Below are 25,608 nucleotides of genomic sequence, written 5' to 3'. Positions count from 1 at the left end.
AGTTAGGACGTCTACATTGAAATGTAGTGAGTCATCGTTGATATGCTATGAAAACAGATTTCCATGTGTGCAGGGCTTACAATGAATCAGGCCCAGGAAATCAGGCAGTGCTTTGCTGAGATTCATAGAGCAGGACAACAAACAAGCAACTTCATGTATCTTTTTGTTCATCTTTTGTGTGATCTTTGAGAAAATGTCCTTATGAAGGGGATGAAGGGATTTTTGAAGGCCCTTATTGTAGGGAGATATTTATGTTCTCAGTCTAGTAAGGAGCATAGCGTTGAAATGATTGGATTGTTGGGAAAGGAAAGAAATGGCATTGGTGAATTTGAGCAGCTTAATGTAAAAATGGAATTTATCTTAGTTTAGTGCATTTTGTACTACTACAGATGGTCCACATTTTAAATAAAATGATATATGAAAGTTCAGGCTATGAAAATAATAAACATAATTTTATTATGTTTAATAATTTAAAAATTATTTGCCTTACCAAAGAGTCCATTATAGAATTTCTTTAAATCTTTCCATTGGCTTTGTTATCTGGCAAAATAACAGGTGCTTTCTTTCCTTTTTATCCTAAGAAAATAGTAAATACATGTTTTGTATGAAATACCTGTGCCGAGCAAAGGTGTGTTGAGGGAACAATTCTTCGGAGTATTGGATATGATTGTGGAAGCAGTAACGGGTAAAGTTGGATGAGTATCACAGAATTTTCAAGTTGGAAGGGACTTTCTTTGCCATTCAATTTAATTTGAGACCAAACTAGGAATTTCTTCAGTAATATTTCTGCGACTAAGATCCCTGAGGGAGCTGAATTCAAATTCAAGAAGTTTGGGGATTTTTGCCTTTAGGCAGTGGGTAGCTACTGGGTCGTGAGAGTGAGAATATGGTTGGAGGTTAGGAGGTCAGTCTGGCTTTGGGGGTATAAGGAGACTTGAAGTGGGCCAGAGAGTGGAGTTGGAGAAACCAGTTGGAAAGGTTTGCAAACATCTGGGTGTTGGGTAACATTTGCCTGGATTAGAGGTAAGCAGTGAATCTGAAAGTAGGGACAAATGTGAAAACTGTCAGGGTGGAGGACTCAGCGGGATTCTGAAACTACTGAGTAGGGATCCTAGTAGAGAGGCTCCAAGGTCTAGAAGCTGAGCTGCTTGGGGTGATAACAATACAGCTATCAACGTCCACATTATTAACTCTTTCTGTTTAGTGTTTCTCACTATTTAATAGCATCAAATAAGAAGGCCATGGGATATTATTTTCTATCGATGTGCTTAAGGTAAATTGTTGTAGATAAAATACACCGCTTACAAGGAAACTCTTGAGAACTTCATGTCATGCAAGGAGTGAAAGCACGACACAGGTAGAGGACCCATTTAAAAGTCAAATGAGTAATGAGTGAAGTTGCCGGACTAGGCTGACTCACCCTGTGCGATTGTAAATAGCAGCGACGGCATTCTTGAACTGTTTTGGACACTGTCTTTTTTTATTTATTTATATATTTTTTAATTTTATTTTTATTTGACAGAGAGACACAGCGAGAGAGGGAACACAAGCAGGGGGAGTGGGAGAGGGAGAAGCAGGGTTCCCCCTGAGCAGGGAGCCCGATGTGGGGCTCGATCCCAAAACCTAGGATCATGACCTGAGCCAAAGGCAGACACTTAACAGCTGAGCCACCCAGGCGCCCCAGACACTGTCTTTATATATTTCAGATTTCAGTTATTTCTTTAGAACATGTGAATAGAGTACTTTGTTGGCCACAAAAGGGTATGATAAATTTATGTAACAAGAGCAAAGTGCTTTTAGCAATGAGGTAGGCCAGTGCTTTAGAAAAATAGCATTTGAGGGCGCCTGGGTGGCTCAGTCGGTTAAGCGTCTGCCTTCAGCTCAGGTCATGATCCCAGGGTCCTGGGATCGAGTCCCGCATCGGGCTCCCTGCTCTGTGGGGAGCCCACTTCTCCCTCTCCTCCCCACTTGTGCTTTCTATCTCACTATCTCTGTCTCTCTCAAATAAATAAAATCTAAAAAAAAAAATTAAAAAAAAAGAAAAATAGCATTTGAATATAGAACGTTATCATTAATTAGACAAAGAACTAGGGAGGAGTGTGTATCAATTACGTTTGCCACCGCACGAGGAGTTAACTTTCATGCAGTCCTGCCAAAATGCTGATGGATGGTTAACCGTCCGCGGGAAGCTGTATAAAATCACCTTCAGCCCAGTTCCTGTGTCATTTCAAACAATGCTCATATGTTTGATTTAGTGTTATCGTCCAGATGATATATTTTAAAAGATTAAAAAACCCTCTATGCCTTCTGGATAGACATTACTTGGTAGGGCTTGATAGTGAAACACGGGTCCCTGTGGTTAGGTTATTACTCCATTGAAATTTATTCATTATTTACTGAGTATCCATCTAAAGGAGGCTTTCAATTTATGTGATATTTTTAGACATTATTCATGTTCAGTGGGCTAGATAATAAACATAATAATGTGATGTAATGTTTAATTTTATTCAGTTGCTCAGTAAACACTGAGCACCGACCACGTGTGGTAGGCTTGTTGTTAAGGGGACAAAAGTGTGAATAGATTGAGCACCTTCGAGAAGCGTGTGGTGCAGCTGGGCTTCCGCTTGTTGATATCATGTGAAAGTAGGAAAATGAGCTGGGATGCAGGTTTAATTCATTCTTTTTAAAAAATTTTTTTAAAGATTTTATTTGTTTATTTGACAGAGACAGTGAGAGAGGGAACACAAGCAGGGGGAGTGGGAGAGGGAGAAGCAGGCTCTCCATTGAGCAAGGAGCCTGATGCGGGGCTTGATCCCAGGACCCCGGGATCATGACCTGAGCCAAAGGCAGACGCTTACCTACTGAGCTACCCAGGCACCCCAGATTTAATCATTCGTATGTAACAAGGTCCTTCTTGCTCCTAATTTTGGATCCAACATAAAATTTAACCAAAATATGACTGAATATGCTGTCTGGAGTATCTTTTCACATTTCAGGTGTAGGGAGGTGAAGAATGAATGTGTTTTCTATATAATATCATCTGCAAGGTGAGTTATCTATCCCTCTCACTGTAAAAATCAAACATTTTCTTAAGAACTTCCCTGGAGTTAGTTGTCTTCTTGCTGAACCTCTTATGATTATTTTTTTATCCTAGAGTTTCTGCTCATCCTTGGACATCGCTTGCTTTAGTAAGCCCTCTGAGTTCCTCCAAGTGTGTATGAGGTGCCCTGTGTAGGATACTCCTGCATCTTTATTGCCAGTGACGTTTCTGACATATTTTAGGCTTTTGGAAACAACTGTGTAATGAATAAATGAGTGGTCATTTCCAATATAAAAAAAATATAAAACACCCTGAATTAGAAGAAGGGTTCAGTGTTCAGGAAAACCAGTGAGAGAGGATGGAAACATGGATCTCTTTAGACATGAGGCAGTGAGGTGTGTTTATGGTGTTTGCAGGCTCAGTGGTGGTTAACTATTGTGTTTCTGAAATTCTGTTTACTTTATGGCGGTGAGTGAATGAAACCATGTAAAATCTGAGAAAGAGGAATGGGATTAATAAAAGGCTTCTGGGTAGAATTTCTACCCTTTTACAGCCAGATCCCCAATGTGGAATTTTGATGGAAATGATGAATGAAGAGTAAGGTAAGGACATGTACTATCAGGCAGTATTTCTGCTTCCCTAATCAGTTCATACTGCTTAGTTATTAGGAATGAAAGCAAATCATCTCTGGGGTCTTTTTTAGGGATTAGGTGATTGTTATACCCAGAGAAAATAATCAAATCATGGTTCTTCCCCGACTATCAGTGCTGTACTGTCCCAACACAAAAGCTTCCAGAAAGTTCCTGATATCATAGTAGCTGATGATGTCCTTTGCTGTGTTTTCTTGGAAGATTACTTGCCTTGATATTGTAAAGCTTTATAATCTTAAAATGTTCCAATTAGGCGAAGAATAAAATAGCTCTGCAAGCAGTAGTATTTGCACTGTATAGTCTCTTTAAGAGAGAAAATAAATTTTTTTTCTTAGGTTGTATATATACAGTTTTGGCTTCTGGGAACTTTGGTTTTGTTTTTGCCAAGAGTGTGGGGATAAGCTTACTTTATTCTGGGTCAGTTACATTTTGAAAACTAGGGCAAGATAAATCCAGGGTCATTTAGAGTCCTGTTAAAGTAGGTTAACAAAGATCTCATTCATTCCTTATAGAAATCAGAATCCTTTTTAATTAGCCCCATGGGAGATACAAGAGTTTTCTAAGCTTTTGTGTATGTGTGTGTTTCAGGAGGGAGTAGAATTATTCAGAGCTTGAAGTAGTATATTAGGAAAAATAAAATTCGAAATAATTTCTCCTTGAAAATGGGAAAGTAAGAAGTCAATATAAGATTAATTTATAACCATTTGATGGGGTTAGTGCATGATTTTACACTCTAAAAATTAGAGGTTATTCTAAATGTGCATCTTCAAGAGATTACCTCCCCCATCTGATTTCAGCATTGATGATTACAGTTTCTCTGATGGCTGTGTTTTTCTAAAACATTCAGGGGAATTTTGATAAAAGGTAACTGCATCTGTTGTTCTCAATATATGTATGAGAACTGAAGGTTACTACCACCAGGTATTTTTAGAATCATTTAAAAATAGTACATAAAAGGATAGGAATGATTTATCAGAGAAATGAAATGTTCGAAGTTCTAAATGTGTGTTTTTTTGGAGGAGAGACGTGAGATTCTGGGTCATTGATCTCTCCTAGTCATTGACAGTCTGTGCGGTGATGCATGTTGAATGAGCATAGAGAGAAAATGGCGGAAGAATGGCCGCGCACACTTGCTCTCTGCCCCCAGGCTGGAGCAGCACTCACTGGTCATGCCTTGGTCTTTTCCGTCTTTGTTGCTCAGGGTCTACCAATTGCATCAGCAGCTAAATGTTTTAAGATGAAAGGCACCTAGCTCAAATCAGAACACAAACAGCCTTTATCAAATTTGAATAACATTTAAGATCTTTCCAAAACATAGTCATTGTTGGCCCTGTCTTCAGTTAAGCAGGATTATTAATAGTGAGGACTAGTTCTGCTGTGTGTCTCTGTCTGCCTCAGTCTGAATGCTTACATGGAGAACTTATAGCATGGTTTGATGTCTTCAAAACAAAATGTTTCAAAAGTATACATGGATCCACACTTAGCAATTTGTCACACAGTTATGGTTTTTCTGAGTACAGGTGAACCTGTTCATTGATACTTGCATGCAATGTGTGTTTCCTGAGACCCTACACTGTATCAGGCACTATTTTGGATTAAGAGAATACTGAGGTGAACAACTCCAACAAGCTTCATATGCCCACGGTGCTTGTATTTCAGTTATTAGAGAGACAAAGAATAAATAATGAAGAAAAATATCAGCCCATGAAAAGTGCTATGGAGAGGATTAAAAATGGGTTTATGTGATGATTTCCTGCTTTCTTTAGATCAGGTGGTCAGTGAAGGTCTTTGAGGAGGAGACATTTAAGGAATGATTATAACACAAAGGAGCTGCCAAGCAAAGTACTAAAAGTACTTTGGAAAAGTACTTTTTAGTACAAAGTACTAAAGGAAAAGCCCAAAGGTAGAAACAAGCTTGGTGAATTCAGGGAGCCTGGCGTGGCTGGAATGTGGTGGGCATGAGATGGTACTGGACAGCAAGGCAAGGCAGAGCTGGATCAGGCAGGGGTTCATCAGCTCTAAGGGAAGGTGCGTGAGGACGGTTTTAGTTAGGGGAGTAACATGATCTGATTTACATTTTCCAAAATATCACTCTGGCTGCTGGGTGGAGAGTGGATTATCTGAGAGGTGGGAGGGGAAGCAGCAAAGCCCTTTGGGATGCTTTTGTTGTCCAGGTGAACTATCAGAGTAGGTTGGATAGTAGTAGGGTGATAGGAATGGGATAAAGAATCATAGTTTTGTTTTTTTTTTTTTAAGGATACTTGTGAATGTTGGGATGTATGGAGTGAGTAGTAAGAGAGATCAAGGATAACTTCTAAATTTTGCTTTGAGCAATTGAGTAGTTGGTTATGTAATTTATTGCAATGAGGAAGACTGATTGACAAGTTTTGGGGAGATCAAGAGGTTTTTTTTGCCATGACAGATATGAGATGCTCATTTGATACCCAAATGTACATGTCAAGTAGACAGTTAGATGTGAGGATCCAGAGTTCTAGGGAGGGGTATAGATTTGGGAGCCATCAGTATGTGGCTGGTATATTTGCAATTAAAACCATGGCCTGGAAGAGATCACCCTTGGAGTGTGTAGCTAGAGCAGACCTTTTGGATCTTTCAGTGTTTATTTTTTTTTTAAAGATTTTATTTATGTATTTGCTAGAGAGAGAGCACAAGCAGGGGAGGAGTAGGTAGAGTGAGAAACAGGCTTCCCGCTGAGCAAGGAGCCCGATGTGGGACTCGATCCCAGGACTCTGGGATCATGATCTGAGCCAAAGGCAGATGTTTAACCAACTAAGCCACCCAGGCATCCCGGATCTTTCAGTGTTTAGAGGTAAAGCGGAAGAGGAAGAAAAGCAAGGGACACCGAGAAGGAGTAGCTAAGGCCAAAGAAGGCAAACTAGGTCAGTGTAATGGCATGGAAACTTCTAGATGAAGATATTTCCAGAAGAGGGGAGGGGTGCCTGGTGGCTCAGTAGGTTAAGTGTCTGCCTTTGGCTGAGGTCATGATCTCAGGGTCCTGGGATCGAGCCCTGTGTCAGGCTCCTTTCTCACTGGGGAGTCTGCTTGTCCCTCTCCCTCTGCCCCTCCCCCCGCTCTTGCTCTCTCACTCTCTCTCAAATAAATAAATAAAATCTTAAAAAAAAAAAGAGAAGGGGGTAATGTCAACTGTATTGAAGAGAAATGGCCAGTGGATTGGACTCATAGAGTTAGTTGGTGGCTTTAACAGGGTTAGCCACGACTTAGGTGGTGGAGACAGAGCCTGATGGGAGTGGGTGGAGGAGAGACTAGAGGTGAGGAAGTAGAAACAATGACTTAATCAACACCTTGAAGAAATTTTGCTGCGAAGGGTAGCGGAGATAGCGTCCTTGTTGAAGCAAAACGTAGGAATTTTTTAAGGTAAGAGATACTACTCCATTATTTGTTTTTCTAAGTACAGGTTAATTTATCCTTAGATCGCAATTCATTTATTTGTTCTTTCATTATTTGACAAGTGCTATTGAATGCCTATGGTGTACAAGACACTGTACTGAATACATGGGATGACACATAGAATGTGCTGTCCTACAATGTACCTTCTGAGTACAGGGAGACAGCAAGTGCATAGACTAATACAGGATGATATGGGTGTGCTGCAGGAGAGAGAAGACATGGTACTCTGGGAGTACAGAGTAGGGGCACCCACCAGTCTTGGGGGTCAGGGAAGGCTTCCCGTAAGGAAGTGATTTCTAAGTTTAGACCTAAAGTATGTTAGCACATGAACAGGATAGAGATGAGGAGAGCACTCCAGGCAGTGGTGGCAGCATGGCACATTCAAGGAAATGGATGCTCAGTGAGACCGAGGATTACAGTTTGAAGGAAAATGTAAGAGATGAGGCTGTAAAAGGTCATGGGAATATATAGGGGCTTGAGTTGTTTCCGAAGACCAAGGAGAAGTGATAGAAGGGTTGTGAGTGGAGACATATTCAGAACTGGTTTTAGAAATCACCAGGCTGCAGTGTGGGGTGTGGTCTTACGGGAGTGAATGTGGAGACAGAATGACCTGTTGAAGTCTGTTACGGCGGTTCAGCTGAGAGATAATGGTGTCCGATATAGGAGGTGCTTGTGAGGATGGAGAGAGATAGGTATCAAGAGATATCTAATCTGTACAATTTTCAGGGTTTTAAATTCTTAAATTTTATTTTTAGTTTTAGTGAAGTAATCATTAGGCCTTTTTGATTGGGTATGGGAGAGGGAGGTGAGGGAAATATTAAAGATGATTCATGTTTATTCTTGGTCAGAAGAGTGGATGATGGAACCATTCACTGAAAAAAAAAATGCAGGAGAACACCATTAGTGGGCGAGGGAGTTGGTTAGAGATGACGAACTCCCTTCTGGCAATGTTGAGTTTGAAGTGTCTATGGAATAACTAAGTGGGGATACCCACGAAGCTCAAGAGAAGCAGATACCTGGGCTGATGAGAAAGATTTGGAAGTCATTAGTATATAAATAGTAATTTGTTCCTATGGAGTAGATGAAACTATCTAGAAAAAGAGAACATTACAGAGATAGAAAAGGAAAACAAGCTTATAACAGAGTCTGGGAAGGGGCGTCACTAGAAGTAGGAAGAAAACCAGGTGAGTGTGATATCATGGAAACCAAAGAAGGAGAATGTTTCAAGAAGGAGAGAGTAGTAAACAGCATCAGAAGTTTCAAGAGATCCAGTATGTTCTGAGAAGTACCCACGGGGTTAAGCAATGGTAGCCTTGCTGAGAATTAGATGGAGTGGTTGGGATCAAAGCTAGTTTTCTTTTAATGAGTTTAGAAGTGAGTGGTAGGTAAGGATGTGAAGACAGCCAGTGTAGACAATACTTTCAAGAAATTTGGGTTTAATGTAGGGGAGAGAGATAGGGTGGTAAGCTGGAGGGGCCATGGATCCAATATTTCAGCTGAGTTTTAATTATGACGAAAAGAACGTGGATTTTGGTATCAGACACATCTGGATTTGAATCTCCTCTACTGGATGTGAGATCTAGAGCATAGTATATAGGACACAGGGCACTTTCAATAAGTGTTTATTGAATGAGTGATTAAAAATCCTTCATCTTCTGGGAGCTACAGTTTTCTCATTCGCAAAATGCCTACCCGACCTCTTCATTGGACGGCTTTAATGAAATGATGTCATTATTCCTTACCCTGAATTCCTACTTACTCCTAGACACAAGTTGGTTCAGCAAGCCTTCTGAGCCCCTTTAAGTGTGTCTTAGGATACCCATATATTATCATAGATTTATATTGTTACATTGTATGAATATCTCAGAGTTTATGATTTCCTCACTATTTTTGCTAAGCCTTTCCTGTTCCCTTGTGTTGTCTCAAGAATAAGTCACACATGTAAATCAGTCCAGTTACAGAGATGTTTCTCAAAGTGAGCTGTGTGATTCCCTTGAATCAGAGACTCTGGGAGTTGGGACCTAGAACTCTGAACTCAAACAATGACCCTGAGTAGTTTGCTGGCATTCAAAAGTGTAAGAATCCTAGATTTGTAATCACAGCACAGATCACTTCAGTGTGGTCTGGTTCTTTTGTGCTCAGAAGTCAGGGCTCAGGCTCACACATGATTTTCAGAAGAAAAGCACTCAGTTTTATATAGTAGATGAAAGGTAGTAAGGAGTAAGAAATATGTGTTGAAAGAAATGGAGTCATTTCTTTGATTTATTCATTCCGCAAATATTTATCTAGCAACTCAGATGAGTCAGAAGAGGGTGAGAAAGAGGAGAGCAAATAGCACCCCAAATTCTAGGCATTTTATCTGTATTGTGGGCTCATTTGCATGTGCTAGAAATACAAGGTGTACTTACGTAGAGAGCCAGGAGCTATGTTTCAGGGAGGCTGGAAACAAAAGCTTCAGTGTGAGAATCTCAGGTGTTGCACAGGGTGTGGTTCACTCATGTGGTGACACGAAGAGGCTGGATTGCGCACGCTGAGGCCTAAAGTAGAAATCATTTGTTGTATGTCACATATTTCCCCAATAAATTCAGTATTTAAACCTCTACATTGGGCGGGGCGCCTGGGTGGTTCAGTCAGTTAAGCGGCTGCCCTTGGCTCAGGTCATGATCCTAGGGTCTTGGGATCGAGCCCCGCGTCGGGCTCCCTGCTCAGCGGAGAGTCTGCTTCTCCCTCCCCCTCTGCCTGCCACTCGGTCTACTTGTGCTTTCTATCTCTCTGCCAAGTAAATAAATAAAATCTTAAAAAAAAAAAAATCTTTAAATCTCTACATTGGGGAAATATAGCCACGAAACCCCACTCCCTTCTCCTGCAGCCATTTAACTATTCATTCAACAAACATTTTCTGAATTCCTACCACATGTGGTAGATGCTGCAGGCAAAATGAGGAGCAAAATCAGACCCAGGCTGTCATGGAGCCAGTAGGCTAATGAGAAGGCACATGTTAATCAAATAATCTCACAGATATTCTCTCATATTTTTTGGGAACAGCTTTATTGAGATAAACCATCAAAGTGGAAGGGGGAGGAAGGTTAGATCTACTGGCTGAAGCGGGGAATGGATTGAAGGGAGCAGAGCAGATCTGGCTGGCCACGGGAGGAACAGGCTGTGGCTGATGGCAGATGGGGCAGGAGAACAAGGGGAGCCTAGTGGTATAGGAAGAAGAGGATACCAAAGCTACACGGGAGCAAATTTGGCCTGATTTGTGGTAGGCTGTACTTGGGGATGATGAAGGATGGTGGTGTTAAATCTCTGAGGTGGAAACTCTGGTGAGGACAGGTGAGGGGAGAGGGAGGGAAGGAGGGAGGGTGTGATTTTAGTCCTGGAATGCTGAGTCTGATGGGGGGGGTGCTGTTTTTTCTGTAGTGTCAGCACAGATTCTCCAGGGGAGAATATTGACATAAAAGAGTGTTGAGGGGGCACCTGGGTGGCTCAGTGGGTTAAGCGTCTGACTCCTGTTTTCAGCTCAGGTCATAATCTCATGGGTGGAGGGATTGGAGCCCTGTGTTGGGCTCCGCGCTCAGTGGGGAGTCTGCCTGAGATTCTGCCCCTCCCTCCATTCTCTCTCTCTCTCTCTCAAATAAATAAATCTTAAAAAAAAAAGTGTTCAGATTGAGATATGGTTGCATGCTGTGCTTACGAGTTTTGTTAGTCAGGAGTTAGCTTCTAAACTCAGCTCTTCTCATTCAATAAGCGAGATCTCAGTCTTGGTACTATTTATTTTTCGTTCTTGCTGGCTTGTTTGTTTGCTTATGGTTGGTTGCAAGGAAATGTGTAGTAAATTGTCCCCCTGCTTTTCTTGTTAGTTAATAGTTTCCCCTTTTGTAGTTCAGTGACACACCTTTTCCTGTTTATTCTTCAAATATTTTAGGCTTTTCTTATTTTGATTGTGCATGCCTGTGTGCTTCTATTCCCTTACTTTGTTTCTTCATTTATTTCTGTTTATTATCATCTCCAAGAGAAACAATAGAAGAGGTGGCCTTATTATTTTTAGTTCCCTTTCTATTCGGTAACAGCTTGATTAAGATTCTTTGAGACAGCTGTTGGGACACATGGCTAAAACATGTTGCATTATTTTTCGAATTTAGTTATCCTTACCATTTCTTTTTTTTTTTTTTTAAGATTTTTTTTATTTATTTGACAGAGAGAGACACAGCGAGAGAGGGAACACAAGCAGGGGGAGTTGGAGAGGGAGAAGCAGGCTTCCCGCTGAGCAGGGAGCCCGAGGCGGGACTTGATCCCAGGACTCTGGGATCATGACCTGAGCCGAAGGCAGACGCTTAACGACTGAGCCACCCAGGAGCCCTGTCCTTACCATTTCTGTCCCAGCGGACAGTGAGTTGGCAGTGTTGTTTTAAGGAATGGCAACAAGGTCTCACTATAGTACCTGCCCTTTTGTTCAAGGCAGTTTATTCACCAAAGAAAGAAATCGTCCAGGGGTTAGGATAAGACATAGGCCTAGTAACTGTTGTCAGTAAATTCTTCTCCATACAGTAAGACAGTTTGATCCTCCATACTCTTAATACTAAGTCTTTCAGTCAGCAAATATTTGTTGAGTACTTCTTATCTACAGGGTACTGTGCTAAGGGAAAGCAAAACCACAAAAGCATAAATGTTTAAGGTTCATACATTGAGTAGGATAGAAACCACACGCCCTTACGTGACTATAGTATATGAGCAGCAAATGGTAATTATCATAAGATAGAAGTAGGCTGTTGGGCCATACATACAGCTATCCTTTAATAAAAATACAAATAGAGGGGCGCCTGGCTGGCTCAGTCGGTAGAGCACGTGACTCTTTATCTCAGGGTTGTAAGTTCGAGCCCCACGTTGGGTGTAGAAATTACTTAAAAATAAAATCTTTAAAAAAAAATACAGATAAAATAGGAGTCAACATACTATTTTACAACTTCCTTTTTTTCAATTAAGAATATATCCATATCAGCACATAAGAACACAAATGTTCTTTTTATTGGCCAGATATTTTCTTCTTACTTTCTGGTAATTTGGAAGGGTTATGATCTCCTTTTAAAATATTTCTTATAGCTTAGCAGATGCTTTTTAACTTTAGTATAACTAAATCTTGAATTATCAACTTAAAAAATGAAGCTATGATGTATATTCATTTAATTTACATATACATACATTCATTCCACAAATATTGGCTGAGTGCCTCCTACTTGTGAGATAGTATTCTGAAAGCTAGTGACCCAGTGACCAACCCAAACAAATCCTTGCCCTTTTAGAATTTATGTTCTTTATATTTAATCTGTCTAGAAGGATGCACAGGAAACTGTTAATTAATGTTGTCTCTGGGAAAGGAAAATGGGAGGTTTGAGGGAAGTGAGGTTAACTTTTCATTTTGAGTACTGCTTGGAAAAATGTTTTATGAGTATTGTATATCACTTTCTAATAACAATAAGAAAAAAAAATCCAATAAAGTATTGTGGGAGACTAGAACCAGAAGAGATTATATCTATTTCTCTTTAGGAAGGGGGGCATTTGAACGGAGTATGTCTTATTTTAACAGGTGTCTGTTGAATGCCCACCATGTACATCGTGCTGGATGCTGGGATTTTTATAAATCCAGAGGGAGATGTGGAGGATTGGCCATTCCAGAGAATACATAGCATGGCAATGCAGAAAAAAGTGAAAACTTTTTTTTGAGTGAAACTTAACTGGGGAACTGTAGATTTCCAGTTTGCTAGAAAAGTAGGATATGAGTAGGGAAGTCATGGGAGATGAGTCAGGGAAATTAGATTGGAGCCAAACTATGAATGACCTAGAATGTTAGGCTAAGAATTTAGAATTTATTCGCTAAGGAATTAAGGAATGATCAAAAGATTTTAATGAGCAGAGTGACAGATCAAAAGAATGAATCTGGGGGCGCCTGGGTGGCTCAGTCGGTTAAGCGACTGCCTTCGGCTCAGGTCATGATCCTGGAGTCCCTGGATCGAGTCCCGCATCGGGCTCCCTGCTCGGCAGGGGGTCTGCTTCTGCCTCTGACCCTCCCCCCTCTCATGTGCTCTCTGTCTCTCTCATTCTCTCTGTCTCAAATAAATAAATAAAATCTTTAAAAAAAAAAAGAATGAATCTGGAGCCAAGTGCAGTAAAACTGTTAACAATAACCCAATAATAGAAAGAGAAGGAGAAATTCCTGGATAGAAGGAGATTGCAAAGCTTCCTCAGTGAACTCAGGCAGGAGAGGACATTCTTGGATAAGCCACATTGTAATAACGCATTGCTCTGTGTTTGAGTGAAAACGTAAACTAGGGATTCTCATGTCTGAGGTAACCGCTTTTGAACTCCTACTCTGGGGGAGGACTGCTGGAGTCAAAATTTTAATTAATTAATTAATTAATTTTGGGGGAGTCAACATTTTAGATGAACTCTTGTGTGGCTGGGTCTTGCTGCTCCCTAGTAGTAGCCACAGTAGTTTTCCTGGGAACCTTATAATGAATTTAAAATCCATACTTCTTAACTGAGCTTAACTCAATTTGTTTTCATTTAAAGGTGCCTTCCAGCTAAGGGTATGTGATGCCAGCTCACAAAACGCAGATTGAATAAGAACAAACTCGGGGATTAAATGTATTTTTATGGTAATGACATCTAGAGAAAACCTTTGCCTACTCTGTCTTGCTTCTCAAATTCAGTCAGATATTTTCCAAGAATGATAGTCACGGATATCTACATGGGCCTGAATAAAATTCACTGGCTACATTTTTCTACATTATCCATATTTCTTATTTGCCTTAAAAATCAGGATAGAGACTTTTTCATTCTCCATTCCTTGGCGTTTTACAGAGAAATCCATCATTAGAATAGATTTTATTATTCTTTTTAATTCTTTTGCTTTTTTTTTTTATCCCTAACAGGTGCTGATTCTATTCTCTCTATGTGCCATTTTGAGAAGCGTTTTATTATTTTACTAGAAACTTACCCCAGAAATTACAAAATAAAATCTGGCAGTTTAAAAAAAAAAAATCTCACCCACTCAAATTAAGTTGCTTTAAAGCAGTTGGTTCTCAATTATTTTTTTCCCAATGGGTCAGCCTTTGAAAAGAACAAATGGTTACTTATCCTGCCATAGGGTGAGCTATTTGGCTCTGGTTCCTGTTGAATTAATACCGCTTTTCAGGGATAAGACAGTATGAAAATGTGAGAAAAGTGTGTCAAGGGATAAATAAAATGGCACATACTAAACCATTTAATTCAGCTGTTGCAAAGGTGTTTAATTGTACTTGGGACATCTTTGTTTGCCGTTCAGCAAAGGGTCCTTGTTGCATTTGAAGGGTTCTGATTTCCAGGATGACGAGTTGTTCTCTAAATGCGGACAGTGAGTTCGTTAAAAGCCATGAAGTTTCTTTTCTAATTCCTTTTCTGAAGATTTCATTTGGGCTTTGTTTCCTTTGCTAAACTGGAGAGCACCGGTGGGGATTTGTTCTGGCTGCTTCTCTTTTTGTTTTCCCCCTGGTTTCTATTAGATTTTATCAAATTAGGACAAGAATAACTTAGGGTTTTCGTTGGAAAAGTTTTGATCGTTTTCAGTTTAAGTTTATGTCCATGTCTGGATATATGTCAGTCCAACCTCAGATTAGATTAGGTGCACCCAGTTTGAACAATCCAGTTAGAGTCCTGGTTTCCCTACCTGTTTTCTCAGCCTAGGAAAGTTCATTCCTGTTTGCTCAATACCAAGACCCTTTTTGTCTAACATCGCACGAAAATGAAATGATCCCTCATATTATCTGGAAATAGTTTGGAATGACTGGGGTTTCCAGGTGGATGCGGAATACTGAAACTCCTCTGGGGCACACAAAGCTCTTTCTGTACTCAGTTTACCCTTTCCAAGATGATTTTACCCACCTTCCACAGATGTCCGTACCCCTTCCTTCTCCCGCCATGTAACTCTCCTAAAGTAAGGGCAGACTCTTCTCTCCTGGACCTAGCAGTATTCCTGATTGGTTTCTTTTTCACACTTTATCACCTAGAAAGAAAAATCTCTCTTGGTCCCTTAAGGATAGGAAGAGTCATCTTTGTTTTGTTTGTTTGTTTGTTTTGGATTTCTGCTTTATTGTTATAATAATGGATAGGTCCCTCCCCGCTTTTATCCATGGCCTTGATTAATGTACATTGTGTGCTGGTAACTTGATCCTGGGATCATAAAACTGTTCTCTAGTTTTTTTTCTATTGAGCAAAATTAACCTTCAGTACAATTTTTGTTTAAATGTTTAAATACATGTTTAAAAATATTGTTGAGACATCTGACACTAGGAGAAAAAGCAATGAAAACGTATCTCAAAGATTCTAGAAGATGTCGTAACATTTTGAACTATAGGACAGAATTGTGGTTCTTTGTAATTCTTTTGTTTATATAAAACAAATAACTTTCAAAAGCCTACAGTATCTGGTTGGCTTGCCAGAACTCAATTCAGTTCAGCTAACAATTATTGAGGACCCTGTACTGTGTAAATCACTGGGCTATAACTAATTTAAGCTGGTAATACAGAAAAATGAAGTGGATTTAAAAAGATAAGAAAAAAATCCAATGAGGCTAAGTGCATCTTTAATCTCTAATCAGCCAGGATTGTAAACACCCCAAAATACATTTACTCAGATTCTCTTCAGTTCCTCAACCTGAACTCCCATCAGATTAAAAATTTTTTAAGAACTCCAATTAGATCTCATGCCAACAATCCCAGTCTATTATAACTGTGGTAGCTAGAGATTAATAAAGGAGAGTGGAAGGGGTCAAAGAAAATGTATTAGAAGATAGATCAGACAATTAAAAAAAAAAGAATATAAACACATAAAGGTAGATTTGGCCATCTTGGTATAGTAAATAAAACATCACTAATAATAATCAGTGAAATTACCACTTATGAATTTTAATTATAATTTAGTTTTATTATTAATTTCAATCAATTTAATATTATTAATTAAACTATTATTATTATTATTCTGGCAAATGTTTCTTTAGAGTCTATTCTGGGCCGGGTTCCTCTAGGCACTTGGAATAGATCACAGACAAAACAGCTTTGTCTGTGTGGGGCTTATATTCTGTTGGGAGAAGAGCAAGACATTAAATAATAAACATACAACATATATAACTTACGTAGGATGTTAGAAGGTGGTAAGTGCTGTAGGAAAAAATAAGAGCAAACAAAGGGAAGCAGGAGTGGAGGTGTTACAGCTTTAAATAGGATGGGAATTAGGCTTGTGGGGATATCTGTAATAAGAGCATTCCTGGGAGAAAGGACAGTTAGGGCAAAGCCCTAAAGTGGGACTGTTTCTAGGGAGTTTGGGAAAAACAGGGAGGCCAGAGTGGCAGGAGTGGAATGAGCCAGGGGGATGAGCAAAGGGCATGGGTGTCAGCCTTGCAGCCATCTTAAGGAGTGAGGTGAGGAGCCCTTGAAGGATTGTGAGCAAAGGAGTGTCCTGGCCTGAGGTAACATTTGAGCAACATCACTCTGGCTGTTGCTTGAGAAGAGTATTTTGAGGGCAAGACTGGAAGGAGGGAGACCTGTTAGGGATCTAGGGCAGTAATCCAGGTGAGGGGTGGTGAGAAGTGGTCATATCCTGAATATATTCTGAAGGGGGACTGGAGAGTATTTCCCAAGGCACTGGATATGATGTGTAGGGGAAAGAGAGAAGCCAGCTTATGAGGTCGGAGAAAAACCAAGAGTGTACGGTCCAGAAAGGTGAAGGCTAAGAATCGACCATTGGTTCTAGTCGAAGGGGGCGGGGGTCATTGATGACCTGGATTCAGGGTGACTTCAATGGGGAGCAGCTGGAAAAGGATGGGAGGAGGAAGGATATCAGTGAGGGCGAAGGACAGCACAAAGCTGGCAGAATCAATGGCTGGAGTTGCCAATGGACGGCAAGGATTGTTGGAGTGGGGGCGCTCGAGGGAAGGAACTGAACAGCTAGGGGTTGTCGTTCAGAGATGCACAAAATCAAGACTGTGAGAAGCTGCAGTTATCAGTAATGATAAGATGTGGGGTATGACCATGACAGTCAGTGATTGAAGCAGAGCAGAAGACAAGTTTATTGGAGAAGAAGAATAAAACGGAGGGACCAGGAGCTTGGGCGTTTCATCAGTATGTATGTTGAAATTGCCAAGAATTAGGAGTTGTATCGGAGAGAGGACAGTGGGGAAGGAACTAAATCTTTGAGAAATGATGAGGAATGGACAGAGGCCTGTAGATGACTCTTTAACAGTGGGCACAGTCTGATGACATGAGAGTCAAAGCTGGAGCGCTTCGGGGACAAAGAGAGTGGAGAATGATCTGGAAGTAGCAGCGAGGAGCAAGGCCCCCATGGTCCAAGGGGCTTATGTAAGAGAACGCAGAGCCAGCACTCGAGCGGGCCAGTTTTCAGTCAGAGCAGAGAGGCGACTGTGCCAGAGAGGGTTTGGATACGGGATTTTGCGGATGGTGTACTACGGGTTCATCATCCGTGGAAAGGTTTTAAGGAGAGGTGGGAGATGAGAAAAGCAGAGGCATGTGCAGAATCTTACTTAAATCAGAACGAGAGAATGGAGGGGAACCCGAGAGCCTGGGGCGTGTGTGTGCATGTCTGTGCGTGTGTGTGCGCGTGTGCGCGTGTGGGCTCGGATGAGACCTGGTGACCTCGAGGTAGATGGTGGTGACAAGACTGTGAGCGTTGGGCCCAGGGAGGGGTGGGGTGTCTGTCCTTACCTGGGGGGCCAGCCAGGTGAGGACATCCGGGGAAATGGAAACTCAGTCCCGGTGTGCAGAGTTGACATGGCTGCTGAAGCCTATGGGGTCGAAGGCCAGTGGGGAGCGTGGTGTTGCTGTAGGGCCTGCTCCTGCGCTCCGAGGAAGGGAAGACATACCTGGAGTGTTCAGATCTTCCCCTTGTCTCCTTTCCTGTTAGCAAGAGTAAAAGTGGGCACTTCTCAAGTGAATCATTTCCAGTCTCTGGAGGCCAGGGCTTACTACCTTATTCCATGAGGAAATGCTGTTACCCCGCCATCTGGTAACAGAGGCGGGATTCGAGCCCAGGATCAGACCTCCAACTCTAATTGCAGCTCACTTACCGTGAGCTCAGTGGCAACATAGCCTCCAGGGTAAATACTGTGTCAAGACTAAACTGCCCACAATTTTGTGAGCCTTTTTAAATGTCTTCAGCTGTTCTGGGGTTTGTCTTTAAATCCGTATGGCTTTCGCTTGGACTGAGCGCTTTTGGGTGGGGAGGTCTTCTCTCTCCTCACAGTTCCTCAGGCTGCACAGTCAAGGTCACGTGGGGACTTTTAGTGCTTTTTGTCGGTAAACGCTATTAAAAATCATCGTCTCTTCTCAGCTAACCTGCAGCGATAAAAAATATCTCGTATCAACATGCTATTTCCAAAGCACTCCTTGAACAAACATCTGAAATCTAGACCAAGTCCTAGAAAGCTGGAAAAGTTGTGGAATACGCTCACATCCCAGAGGTTTAGACCTTTGAAGCTTTGACATATTTAAAAGGTTTCTGAGGCTTCTCATTTTGTAACTGCTGTTGTCCTTTTTCAATAGCTCAACAGGAGGACACTCAGAAGAAAACCTTCACCTGCTGGATCAACTCACAGCTGGCAAAGGTGAGGAAAAAAAGAGCAGATAAAGCTACAAATATATTTAAGTTACTCCTCCTTCCATCGCTTTGGGTCCCCCAAATGGCAAGGTTGAAAGAATGTGCTGAAGTCACCTTGATCTTGTTTAGATGTGTTCGTTATTCTCTCCCAACACAAAAAAGAGACACTTTTGTTAAGGATATGGGAGACAGTGCTATAAAAATATTTAAAGCAACAACAGCTTTTTTTTTTAATCAAATATAATGATAATAAAAAATAATAATGATTCATATGTATGGAGTGTTATATGTTAAAAACACTGTCCTAAGCTCTTTTAAATGGCATCAGTTTGCGTCACATTTACGAGACCTTACAACGTCCCCATCAGATAGTGTTATTCCTGTTTAAAAAACAAGGAAACTAAGGTACAAAGAAGTTATGTGACTTGCCCAAGGTCACACTACTTGTAAGTGATAGTGCTGGGATTCAAATCCAGGCAGTCTGGATCCAGAGGCCTTGATCTTAATCACTGTGCCATCCTGTCTCTCAGAGACGCCAAGTGCCTGGAATAACCCAGAAAGAAAACGAGTGAGCCTCTCCTCCCTGGTTACCCATCCCTGCCCAGTGCAATTCCAGGAAGGGTAAATTCATAAACAGATTACTCCAGAAATGTAATCTACTCCCCAAATAGGTCACTACTGGCTGATTTTGAATGCCTTTAATGCCGCCTCCATGCACGGGTTTTCAGCTCTCCCTGAAAGCTACAGGAGTGTCGCGTTACTGGAAATTTGCCACGAGATAAATTAGGTTCACTACTTCTCTTATCATGCTTTGATATAGAATGTTTTGTGTGCTCTATCATTCCGCTAACTAAAAAATCACTACCGAATTTTAGCTTTTGTGAAGCCACAAAGCCCATTTATGGGATTCTTAAATGTATTATGTTTTTGGACCAACGTTTGAATGAGTGTTTTTCTTGTGACCTTTTGAAGCACACTCCTCCCTCGGTTGTCTCAGACCTGTTTGCAGACATTAAAAAGGGGCATGTTCTCCTGGACCTGCTGGAGGTACTCTCAGGACAACAGTTGGTAAGCTTTTTAAATGACATTAAAAAACCTTTTGTTGATTTACGAGTTTTTTTTTTTTTACAAGGTTCTAAGTAATATATTTTGCTTGAATTTCATAGCCTCGAGATAAAGGATCGAATACCTTCCAGTGTAGAATCAACATAGAGCATGCCCTGACATTCCTAAAAAACCGATCAGTGAGTATGAATCTCATCTGAAGATTCACAGGAGAAATGAATGCTATGAAATGTGTTCTCCTTTTAACCCGCATTTCTTCTTTTCCAGATCAAGCTAATAAATATTCATGTTACTGATATTATAGATGGAAACCCATCCATTATTCTTGGCCTAATTTGGACAATTATACTGCACTTTCATGTAAGTAGTTTGATGATGTGAAAGTTATTTCTGTTCTGATCACTGCAGTATGAAATAAGTGTAACGCAATAAGATTCAGTCCTGAGTTTCTTCCAGAAACAGGACACTCTGGAAATCTTGACAGGTAGACCTTTGGCCATTTATGTTATTTTGCGGTTGAAAATTGAATGCTGAATTATAATATCTTAAATTATCCATGATATCAGCACCCGTCTGAATAGAACCTGCCATGATAAAATTTTGCTTATTATTGTTTACTTACTCTGGCAGAAGATAGTAGAAAGCTTCTGGAGTAAATTTTTGAAAACTAACCCACTAAACTTTGTAGAACATTCTCCCAGTTTTGAGGACCCTTGTTCAATCTAATAATCCCACAAAGTCCTGTCCCAAGAATGACGCATAGATTAATTTCATTCCACAAATATATTTGAACACCTACTATCGCTAGCTTTTATGCTAGGACACCAAGAAAACAGCAAAGACAGTTATAGCCCTGACTTCATGGTACTTGTGACTCATAAATATCTTCTTCCAGATTCTGAGTTAGTGCAGGTTTTCTGCAGCTACCTAAAAAAGTTGCATGTTCTATATTTCCACAATTACTTTGAAAATAATTTGAAAAATTATGTGGGAAACAAATGCTTATTTTATAAAAACTAGAAAATAACATAACTAATTTGTATAAAATTTAAAACATGTAAAATAAGACTATATGTGATTTCTGGATAGCTACATTTGGAGTTATAGTAGAATAATAATACATGAGGATAATGAAAACCAAATTTTTAAAAAAAATTTTTATTTATTTGAGAGAGAGAGAGAGCATGAGCAGGGGAGAGGCAGAGGGAGAGAGAAAGGGAGAAACAGACTCGCTGCTGAGCAGGGAGCCCGATGTGAGGCTTGATCCCAGGACTCTGGGATCATGACCTGAGCTGAAGGCAGACGCATAATGGACTGAGCCACCCAGGTGCCCTGAAAACCAAATTTTTTTGATGGCTCGTACTTTTTATGTCCTGTAAAGAAATCTTTTCCTTTGTCAACATCATGGAGATACTCTCTTATGCTATTTTCTTGAATAGTTCTGTCCAAAAGGACTTTCTGCAATGATGGAAATGTTTTGTAGCTGCACGGTTCAAGACATAGCCATTAGTCGCTTGTGGCCATTGAACACTTGAAATGTGGCTAGTATGACCGAGGAACTAAATTTTAAATTTTATTTAATTAATTTAAATTAAATAGCCACATGTAGCTAGTGACTATTATACTGGACAGCACAATTCTAAAAACTTAATTTTTTCACATTTTACATTTAGATCTACAATCTTTTGAGAATGAATTTTTTTGAGTATGTTATGTTAAAGCAATCAAGATTGTTTTCTTCCGTATGGCTACCCGGTTGACCAGTGCCACGTATTGAAAAGACCATCATTTTCCTAGTGTACTGTAGTGTCAGTAAATAAAAAAATCAAGTAACCATATATGTGTGGCTCCATCGTCACATTGTCATTTCTGTTCCATTATTTATCCTTGGAACCAGTACTATACTATATCAATTTCTATAGCTATATAGAAAGTCTTCATATCTGATAGTGTCCAACTTGTTCTTTAGGATTATCTTGTTTATTCTTTGCTCTTTGCATTCTCATATAATTTTTTTAATTGAGATGTAATTGACATATACCATTGTGTAAGTTTAAGGTATACAACATGTTGATTTGATATTCATGTAAATTTTATAGATAACTTGTTAATTTGCATGCACGCAATCTGTTGGAATTTTAACGAGGATTGCATTGAATGTATAATTTGGAAAAAGTTGACATCTTTAAAATATTGCATTGTTTAATCCATGAATACATTATTTTTGTTATTGCTCTGTCCAAAATATTTTATTTTCACTATGATTTCTTATTTGACCTCTGGGTTCTATAACATTCTATTGCTTAATACCCAGACATTTGGGGATTTTGTTATATCTTTGTTACTGATTTCTAGCTTAGTTTGAGTGTGGTCAGAGAATATCATCTGAATGATTTTAGTTCTTCAAAATGCTGAAGCTTGCTTTATGACTCAGCATCGTCAATTTTGGTAACAATTTTATATGGATTTGAAAAGAATGTTGATTCTGCCATTTTAGGTACAATGGGGTATGCCAATCAGATCAAGTTTGTTAATTGTGTTGGTCACATCTACTATTACTGGTTGTCTGGTAGATCTGTTAATTATTACGAAGTGTACTTTTCTCAATAATACTTGCTACTGTGTTTGTAGATTGATCTTTTAAAGTTTCCCATAGGTATTATCTTACTGCCTTCCAAAAAGTCTGAAGCAACTTGTGGGCTTACCTGCAAAATGTAAAAATCCACTTTTTCATACTCTTACTAGAGGATACCATCACTTGATGTTAACTTTAAAATTTTTTTGCCTGTTATAAATGAAGAAACTGTCCTCTTGCTGTCTGTATACGTTTAGCTTTCATAAATGACGAACGAGGTTATTTTCCACATACTTAAAGGCATTTTTTTTTCTTTCTTGGGACTTAGCTCTCATGTATTTGACTATTTTTTCTGTATGTATATTTGTTTCTTAATGGTTTATAATCAAGGATGCATTTTAATTGACCCAGTCTCTTGGAAGATACTCTAGCCTAGCATCTCAAGTGAGTTCAATTCAATTTAGAGTGACAGGTGTTGAGTAGCTGCGAATTGCTCTGTAAGCACTTTAGGGGGTTGAATAGACGCTTGCCCTCAAGGTGGAACACATTGCCTGAATTAGGGCAAGGAGTGACCCACGTCCACTGAAAGAGAGCCTAAGTGTAGCCTGAATGACAAATGCTCTTATTCAAGGATTTGTCTAGTGCTTATTTCACTATGAGTAACCTTTCACTGTTATCGGATACTTTTTAGGTCTTGTTTTGGCTGAAGGTTTTGCCTCAATGTCGCTAACTTATTATTTGTATGTGTTGACTATGATTATGTCTTCCTTAGATTGAGGAGCTTGCCCGGTCTCTTTCTTGCAATTACAATCAGCCTTTCCTGGACAGTGTGAGTGTGGCTGACTCATCTCCTACCTCAAGTCCTCCAGCTAAGAAATGCTCCAGAGCCCAAGAAAGATGGCAGATGTCTGCAAAGAAGGCTCTTCTCTTGTGGGCTCAGGAGCAGTGTGCCCCGTAAGTTGTTTGCTATGACTACAGGGGGACACACAGGGCAGCCTGACCCACCAACACAGCGTTATTGACTCCCGGTCTGAAAATCAGGCCGACTGGGTGGAACACCCACCTGAACACTTTCGTCTCCCCAAAGGCAAATGCTCACCAACCTCCTTAGGTGGACTGTTACTGTGTAGAAATAGAGTAGTCTTTAAATATCTTTTCTTTAGGCATAATTCCCCTATGCCTCTGGGAGGTGGATTTAAGTCCCAAACATTTTACCACAGTAGGAACTCTTTAAAAGTCAGGACTACATCTTTATTGACCGTGTGTCCCCAGAACCTAGCCTAATGTGAGTTCATGGCAGATGCTCCATAAATATGTATTGAATGAATGAATGAAGAAATGAAGGAATAATAATCACACAAAATTATCTCTTGGAGCTGTATATAACTACATTAAAAGATCACAGTCCCCATTGTTTAGAAATCTGTAGCTCAATTAGGGAACAGAAGCCAGAAAAATAGGAGTTTTTTTAAAGAGTGGGGATGATGAAAGGAAGGTAGTGCTCAGAAATTCTGTTTTACAAGGAAAAGGGTTTTTTTGTGCGCGAGGGAGGCATTTACTCTTTAATTTTACCCACGTGCTGGGATGGGATTCAGGAAAAATAAGAAGTTAGGATGCAGAAGAACTTACCATGAGATGAGCTGTGGAGTTCAAAAGGCATTCCTTGTCACATCGTAGCATTGTCTGGATAAATAGAGGCATAAATATGTTGCTAAGACCTCTCAAATGGGCTTCTGAGTAACTTCTCCCCAATGAGAGGCTAGGACGCTAATTTCTGCCTTCAGCCTTACCTTTCTTTAGTTATCATTCACCCTTTGCATTTTGCAAGGGACAAAAAAACATGCATATCTTATGAGGTTTTAGGTATATCAAATGAACTTTTTCTTGAATCTTAGAGAGACCATTTTACTTTAGTTTTCTAAATTTTTTAATCCGAAATACAGCATGCGTGAAAAGCATTATCATATCATATTCAGACTTGTTTCATTTATCCATAAATAAGTTTCAAACCATTTCAAAGTTCAAATATTTTAGCAGTTGATCTTTTCTCTGTGTCTTTCCTTGCTTTTCAACTGTGAGCTATGCTAAACTTACCAAGATGTAGTAAATCATTCTTAAGTAATTCATCAGGAGGTTATCCTCGTTTTGGCCATCATTGGTGGTATTATTAAGTAACTTTTATTTCCGTATTCTGTAATTCTCTGGAACTCAGCTGAGTTCTAGACTATAGTAAGACCAAGTTGGAAGAAATATGTTGTATTTTCTTATTTTTGAAGATGAATTGGGCCCCTGTTTGTAACTTCTAAATGAGCTTAGATCCTGCCGATCACTCTGGAGCCCTAACTTTACACTGTCTCTCACACCTGGCAGCAGGTGCTTGTGGGATTGGCGTCCACTCCTCAGTGCAGAGCTGACCTTGCAGCCTGGTGCTTTACTGAGGGCAGAGGCTGCTCTTCTGATCCCCACTCTCCCCTGCCCTCGGCCCCAGCCCTCAGCCCTTTAGTTAGTTTTGCTTAATATCTAAACACACAAGCTGAAGCTGGAATCCTGGGTTTGAGTCCTGGCTCCCAGCACTTTGTAACTGGTGACTTCAGATACTTCATCTCTTTGTGTTTGAGGTCCCTCAGTCATAAAAATGTGGACAATACTAACACTTCATAGGCTTATTACGTGTATTGTAAGAATTTTTTTTAAAGATATTTAGAACACTTTCTAGACACAGTATGGACCTCGTATTTGTTAAACAAGACAAAATTCGCTGAATACTATCTAGTTTATCATAGTCATAGTTTAGGCATTTTTCCCCAAGGGATTCAGGAAAAGCCCATGTTGTCTGAAGCTGTTTCTCCAGGAGTTTTTATCATTTGATTCATACCTCAAATTAGTCCACTGAATTTCCTTGTGTTTTTTTATGAGATATTAAAGGACACTATAGTTGTTCTGGAATGTTTCCCACATTTTGTATGCATCTGTACTCTTATAGTATAAGACACTAACTTGTCAAATACAGAGGAGTGATTGATGGAGTGGTTTGAAATATATATATTAAGCACCTTTATATACTAGACACCGGTTGGGGATGAGTCTACCGTGATAGACAAGAAAGACAAGGCCCTTGCTCTCCAGAGGCTTGTGCCCATAGCAGATGGACCGATATGATAACTACAGTTGGCAATAAGGTCAGGAAGGACTTATGATGATTGAGAATG

At 40.0% G+C, this 25,608-nt stretch overlaps 1 protein-coding gene across 1 annotated transcript in view; it reads left to right on the top strand.

Moving 5' to 3' along the window:
• The window catches only part of LOC110590731 (nesprin-2-like), a 255,228-nt gene that overhangs the window by 4,065 nt on the left and 225,555 nt on the right, over positions 1–25,608 (top strand). Inside the window, 5 exon segments of the mRNA XM_044918082.1 lie at positions 18,705–18,766; positions 19,732–19,827; positions 19,926–20,003; positions 20,092–20,184; positions 23,172–23,353. Coding sequence (XP_044774017.1) covers positions 18,705–18,766; positions 19,732–19,827; positions 19,926–20,003; positions 20,092–20,184; positions 23,172–23,353 — 511 coding nt within the window.

Source organism: Neomonachus schauinslandi, chromosome 9 (genome assembly GCF_002201575.2).
Source record: "Neomonachus schauinslandi chromosome 9, ASM220157v2, whole genome shotgun sequence".
Taxonomy (NCBI): Eukaryota; Metazoa; Chordata; class Mammalia; order Carnivora; family Phocidae; genus Neomonachus; species Neomonachus schauinslandi.
Note: the sequence above shows the minus strand (reverse complement) of the source record. Positions and strands in the feature narration are given on the sequence as shown.